Source organism: Plasmodium reichenowi, chromosome 12, assembly GCF_001601855.1.
Source record: "Plasmodium reichenowi strain SY57 chromosome 12, whole genome shotgun sequence".
Lineage (NCBI taxonomy): Eukaryota > Apicomplexa > Aconoidasida > Haemosporida > Plasmodiidae > Plasmodium > Plasmodium reichenowi.
Genome location: NC_033657.1, coordinates 1,360,196 through 1,367,728, shown reverse-complemented (window position 1 = coordinate 1,367,728; position 7,533 = coordinate 1,360,196). Strand labels below are relative to the sequence as shown.

At 19.1% G+C, this 7,533-nt stretch overlaps 1 protein-coding gene across 1 annotated transcript; it reads right to left on the bottom strand.

The window, feature by feature from the left end:
* Positions 1–426: 426 nt before the first annotated feature.
* Positions 427–5,556, bottom strand: PRSY57_1234500 (CCR4-NOT transcription complex subunit 4, putative; the record flags this gene model as incomplete). The annotated part of the gene is made up of 1 exon (XM_012908763.2): positions 427–5,556. The coding sequence occupies one exon, from the start codon at positions 5,554–5,556 to the stop codon at positions 427–429; it is 5,130 nt and encodes a 1,709-aa protein (XP_012764217.2).
* Positions 5,557–7,533: the final 1,977 nt, after the last annotated feature.

Sequence of the window (7,533 nt, the reverse complement as noted above, 5' to 3'; positions counted from 1 at the left end):
TTTTTTTTTTTTTTTTTTTTTAATTATTTATATATTATATATAAATAAATAAAAAAAATGTAAATATTAATATAAATAAATAAATAAAAATTATAATTTATTTATATATTTTATTAAAAAAATAATTAATTTTTTTTTTTTTTTTTTTTTTTTTTTTTTTTTTTTTTTTTTTTTTTTTTTTTTTTTTTTTTTTTTTTTTTTTTTTTTTGTTTCTTATTATTTTATTTATTTTTTTGAATTAATTATATATAATATATAAATAAATAAAAAAAATGTGAATATTAATATAAATAAATACATACAAATGTATAATGTATTTATATATTGTATTAAAAAAATAATTAATTTTTTTTATATATGTCACTTTGTTTTTGTTTCTTTATATATATATTTATATGTATTTTTTTTTTTTTTTTTTTTTTTTTTTTATGCACTTAAATTGAGCTTCTCATTCAATTCTTTATTTTGAAGAGTATTATCGAAATTAACCCATATATTTGATATATTACCTCCTCCTTGTGTATTTTTTTTTAATTTATTATGTACATTATGATGAGATTGATATAGATGTCTATCTGTTTTTTTATTTGTCGATATAACATTTCTTGAATTTATTTTAAAATCTGTTTCACATAATTGTTGTACAAAATGAATTTGCTCGTTAAATATTTTATCGAATATAATATGATCAGGTGTATGGATCTTATCTTGATTATTAGATATGATCAGATCTTTAAAAAAATCAAAAGTATTTTTATCATTTAGATATTCACTTATTTTTATTTTAGCCTTATTGCTATCACCCACATTTTTATTCTTATCATCCCCATTTTTATTCTTATCATCCCCATTTTTATTTTTATCATCCCCATTTTTATTTTTATCATCCCCATTTTTATTTTTATCATCCCCATTTTTATTTTTATCACCCACATTTTTATTCTTATCATCCACATTTTTATTCTTATCATCCACATTTTTACTCTTATCATCCACATTTTTATTCTTATTATTTTTATTATTACTGCTGGTGTTTCCATTTTTTAATATATATTGCATTATACCTTTGTGTGATTTTAAAAATGTATGTTCATCATTTGAATATATTATATAATCATTTCTTTTTGCTTTTTTTTTAGCTCCTTTTTTTTTTGATGTATTATTTTCATCATTTCCTTCCTCTATTAAATAAAGTATATTTCCTTTGTTCTTATTATTTTCTACAGATTTACATTTAGCAACACATAAATTTTTTATAAAAATTTCTACATCCTTGAGTAATACATTTTTTTCATCATCATAATTATTTTTATTAATATTAATTTTTTTGACATTATTTTTACTTTTTAACTCATTCAATATTATACCCATTATTGTATCCATTATATATCCTTCCATTTCTTTATGAAACATTACATTTTTTTTATTTGAAATATTTTTTTTTTCTTTTTTCTTTTTTTTCTTTATTAATGTTACATTATCTTTTTGTATTTCTTCTTCTTCATCTTCTTCTTCATCTTCTTCATCATCTTCTTCATCTTCATCTTCATCTTCATCTTCTTGATCATTTTTTATTTTTGTTTTATTTTTGTTTTTTATTTCCTTTTCTTTCTTGTTTTTTATTTTTTTGTTCTCTTTTTGTAAAATACCATCTTTATTTATAATATCCTGATTTTCATCCTCCTCTTGATCTTCTTCATTATCATTTTCTTCCTCATCATTATGATTTTTTTTTTCTTTTTTCTTTTTTCTTTTTTCTTTTTTATTTTTCTTATCCAACATATTTTTTTGTTTTCTTTTTGATGTATCAGCTTCTTCTGTTTTGCTAATTAATACTTTCTTCTTATTATCTTCTTCATGTTTTCCTTTTTTTTGATCTTTCACATTATTATCATTTCCTTTCATCCCTTTCATCTCTTTCTCTTCTACCACAATAATACCATCTACATATTCTTTTACATTGAAATAATTATTTATAAATTTATGATATATATCAAATTCCACATTTTCTTTTATACCTTCACTTTTCATTTTCTTGATATATTCTTTTATTTCTTCTGGTAATTTTATATTATCATTATTATTAATGCTTTTCATTTTAATAATATCTTCGATATTTAATATTTTCGTATCTACCATTTTATTATTGTTTTCTATTTTTTTTTTACCTTTTGATGTATTTTTATGTAGATTGTCTTCCTCGTTTTGATTATCTATGTTATTTTCTATGTCTTCATCAAAATGATCTTGTTGATTTGTAACATAATGTGTTAATGTATTACTTAGATCCCCTTCTGTTTTTTTCTCATCAGATTTAAGAAGTTGTGCATCTTTTGTATTATCCTTTTGTTGAATGTTTTTTGCTTTTCTTTTTGATTCTTCTAAACTTTGGTTTTCTATTCCTCCTTGTTTCTTGTCTATAATTTCATGTACATCTGATTGTTGATCTCCTTTCTTGTCTTCTTTTGATTTTCCTTCTATCTTATCTTTTTCTTCCACGATTTTTTTAATTTTCCCGTCATCTGTAAAACTAAATTCTTTTCTCCGTGCAAGTTCAACCTGTCCTTGACGAAAACCGATAATAATATTGCTATTACTATTAATATTATTATTATTATTATTATTGTTATAATTATCATTATTGTTGTTGTTGAAGATGATAACATGTTGAGGTTGGGCATTTTTATTTTTCTTTTTATCTATTACATTTTCTTTATTAATTTCCTCATTTGTTTCTTCGGTTTCATTTTTTGATGTGTCTTTCTTTTTTTTCTTATCTAATAATTCACTAAAATAATTTGAAATAAGGGAAGTAAATTTTTTGGAATCATCTGTACTCTTTTCATTAATATTGTTACTTTCTTGTTTATTATTAGTAATGTTATTTTTGTTTATGATATCTTGTTCTTTTTTTTTATTTTCTATGAGTTGATTGTTTTGATTCTTTTTCTTATTCTTTTTGGTATATGCAGAATCGTTTTCTTTTTTTTGTTCTTCACTTTCCTCTTTTGTAATAATTTTATTTGTATCTTCATTATTGATATCTTCATTATTGATATCTTCATTATTTTTATCTTCATTATTGATATCTTCATTATTTTTATCTTCATTATTGGCATTTTCTTTATTTGTATCTTCTTTATTTTTATCGGCTTTATTTTTATCGGCTTTATTCTTTTCAGCTTTATTCTTTTCAGCTTTATTCTTTTCAGCTTTATTCTTTTCAGCTTTATTCTTCTCAGCTTTATTCTTCTCAGCTTTATTCTTTTCAGCTTTATTTTTTTCTGCTTTATTTTTTTCCGCTTTATTTTTTTCAGCTTTTTTTTTTGCCTTTTTCTTTTTATCTTTATCCAATAGAGCTTCATTAATTGATGGATAATTTTCGGACAATTCATTAAGATAATCTGTATCATTCATCACATTATTATTATTATTAATAACATTTTTGGTCGTATTGTTATTTTTTTTTTTTGAGGTATGATCTTTGTCATCACTATAACTATTAATAATTAAAGAAGTAGAAGTATTTTGTACAGAATTTAAATGGTTTTTACCTTTCTTATCATTTGTAGGTATATTTTTATTAGTTGCTATATATGAATTATTTTTTAACATATCTAAAGGTAAAACATCTTCACTTTTTGATTTTTTTTTTTTCTTTGTTTTTATTTTATTATTATTCGATTTATTGTCATCAACATCATCCATATCATTTATATCATTATCATATATATCATCATCTATATCATAATTTTCATGATCATTTGATTGTATAAGTATGTTGTCATGTGTTGCACTTTTTTTTATTTGTAATATTTTATCTTCCAATATCCATTTCGATTGTTTATTATTTTGAGATGGTGCAGTTTTATTTTGATCTTGTTTAATTTTTTCTAAATTTACATTTTTATTCTTCCATTCATTAAAATATTTAAATTCTGTATAATTTATATTATTATTTTTTTTTATATCATCATTAACATTTGTATCTTCAATATTATTTTCTATTTTTTTTTTGGTTTCAGCTTTTTCAATTTTTACTAACGAAGATACATCTTCTTCATATAATTTAAAATTTTTGATGGTTATATTATTTGATAAAGAATCATAAGTCCCGTCATTTTTTTTATCTGGTAATTTTTTAAAATATAAATATAAAAGATCATGATATATATGTTTAGGTCCATGTATATCATCTTTTGAAAAACTATCTATTACATTTCCTAGTTCATGTAAATAAAAACATTCCTCATTACCACAAGAAGCATTTTTTAAAAAAGAAGAACAATATTTCGTCGTACCAAAAGAAGCTTTTAATATCTTATTATCTAACATCATACCATCTATAAAATATATAGCATTTATAGCTTCTTTTTCATTACTATATGTAATATATGCACTAAATGATGGACCATTATATTGAGGATTATAAGCTTGAGATTTATTAATAATAATATTTAATATTTTCCCGTACTTACCAAAATGTTCATTTTTTTTTAAAACAGTTTTCTTGGCATATGTAGCTGTTATACCGATGACAAAAACAAGATTCCTTTGAACAACTCTTATACTTTTAATAATTTCTAGCAAATTATCATATTCATGTATATTATATATATTCGAATGTTTGTATGTATCGCATCTATATAATAAACTACCACTACTACTATAATTATTATTATAATTGTTACTAATATAATAATAATTATTATTATTATTATTATTATTATTATTATTGTTGTTGTTGTTGTTATTATTATTATTATTATTGTTGTTGTTGTTGTTATTATTATTATTGTTGTTGTTGTTATTATTATTATCATTATTATTATCATTATTATCATTATTATTATTATTATTATTCATATCATTAATATTATTCATTTCATTCATATTTGTTAAGTTAATGTTATTCATATAATTATTATCACCCTTATTTATATTATTATTATTATTATTATTATCACTCCTATTCTTATTACTCTTCTGCTTCTTAATCAATTTTTCATGGGTCTCTTTATTATATATAAAATTTTTTTCTTCATAACTTCTTCGACAAGCTGGACATGTATTATTCATATGATCTCTTATATAATAAAGACACCATAAACATATTTGATAACCACAATCACATGGAAAAAAATTTCGATCTGTTTCATCTAACACCTCAACACATAATGGACATATAACATTATTTTTATCTTGACCCTTATCATTATTATTTTGTTCCATATTCTTTAAGAGAAAAGATTCACCATTTACACATAATTCTTTTTTTTCTTTTACTATAAATTTTTCATTTTTTTTCTTCTTTTCATTCCTTTCTTCTATATCAGATGAATTCATATCGCACACTGCTTTACCACATCTTTCTTTTATATCTTCATCAACTCCATCAATATCTTCTTCATCATCCTCTTCCTCTTCCTTTTCGTAATTATTATTTTTCCTACTGTTCATTTCTTCAATCTTCTCTTTCTCATTCTTCTTGTAGTAGTATGATCTATTGAAGGACCGTCTCAAAAAGCGCTTCTCATTTCCTAACCCTCTTCTCATTTCTCCCTCTGGAAATTACATGCGTAAATTTGTATTCACATAGATTTTATAATGAGCAAAAAAGGGGAGGGCATACATACAAAATATATGTAACAATATATAAGTACGTATAAATAAATATATAAATATATATAAATATATAAATATTTGGATATATATTCATACACGGTGGTATATTTATACTTATTTATATATTATTACATATAAATATATACCAACAACTCTTTTATATTTTTATCTTCTTTCTTCAAAATATTGGGAACTTTGTAAAAGCAGCAATGATATAAACCGCGTGATGGGGAAGAAATATAAAAAAATTCAAAGTAATAAATAAATAAATAAATATATAAATAAATAAGTCACAATAAGTTATATATAATATATATATATATATATATATTTATTAATATATAAAGCTAAATATATAAACATATAAATAAAAAATATTACAAATGATCATAAAAAGGAAAAAAAAAAAAAAAAAAAAAAAAGCACAATCTTATATATTAATTATATAAATATATATCTTATAAGATAAATATAAATAAATAAATTTATATATATATATATATATATTTTTTTTCATCTCTTAATATAATAAATGTTATTTATTATATATATCATAATATATACAAAAGAAATTAATTCTATCATGAATTAAAAAAAACTTACGAATAATATATATAATAATAATATATATATTATAAATATATTATATAAAAATATTATATATTATATAGTAAGAGAAAAATATCCCTCTTCAAATTTTACTTTTTTTTTTTATAATATTATTATATGTATTATTAATAATGAAAAAAAAATAAAATAATATAATATAGTTCCTTTTTTTATTTCTCAAGTCTAAAATTTAATTTTTCTTATATTTTTTATTATATATTATTCATATAAAAAAATATTCATACGCATTAAAAAAAAAAATGTATATTATATTTATTATATTAATATATATAAATATATTATATATATATATATATATAATATATAAATATAATTTATAAATCATGGGATAAGCATGCGCGCACATGTTTGTTTTATTTTTATTTTTATATTTTCTTAATTATATATGGATAAATATAATTATGATATAAAATATATTTTACATTATATATATATATATTTATATATATAGGTATATAAAAATATTGTATGTAAAAAAATATGTATGTATTATTTTTATAAATATATAAATACATTTATACGCTATAGTTTTTTTTTTTTTTTTTTTTTTATTTATATATATATGTTTAAAAAACCCGCGATAAATATATAATATATTTTTATACTAGTTTAATAATATTAAATATTATTTATACATATTTAAATTGTTAATACTTAAAAGAATTAAAAAGAATATATTTTGATGTCATATAATAAAGTAATTATATGAATTATATAATATGACATAAATATAAATAAATAAATAAATAAATATATATATATATATATATAATATTTCTTATCGTCCTTAAAATAAAAATTTATAAAATCATACAGTATTCCATCGAACGTAAATTTTATATTTTATTCCGTATGTTCATTTATTATATGTACAATAAATTATTTCGTTCATGTTATAAACTCTTTTTTTTTTTTTTTTTTTTTTTTTTTTTTTCATTATCAAAGAAAAGAACAAATAAATATATAAAAATTAAAAAAATTATATATGTACAAGTATGTGTTACATAAGAATATTTGTACTGGATTATTTTACATAATGTATTATACTCCTTTATTTTGTAAAATTGAAAAATTTTAATTATTCTACAATGATACATAAACGGTATGTATATATATATAAGTACAATATATGTATTCCTTCCTTTTTTTTTTTTTTTTTTTTTATTATATATATATTGTGAAATATATTTTTTTTTTGGTACCAATGAAAATATACAAACATATTTAAAATGTATATATGTGCAAATATGTTTTTGTATAATATTTTCATTTTATTAT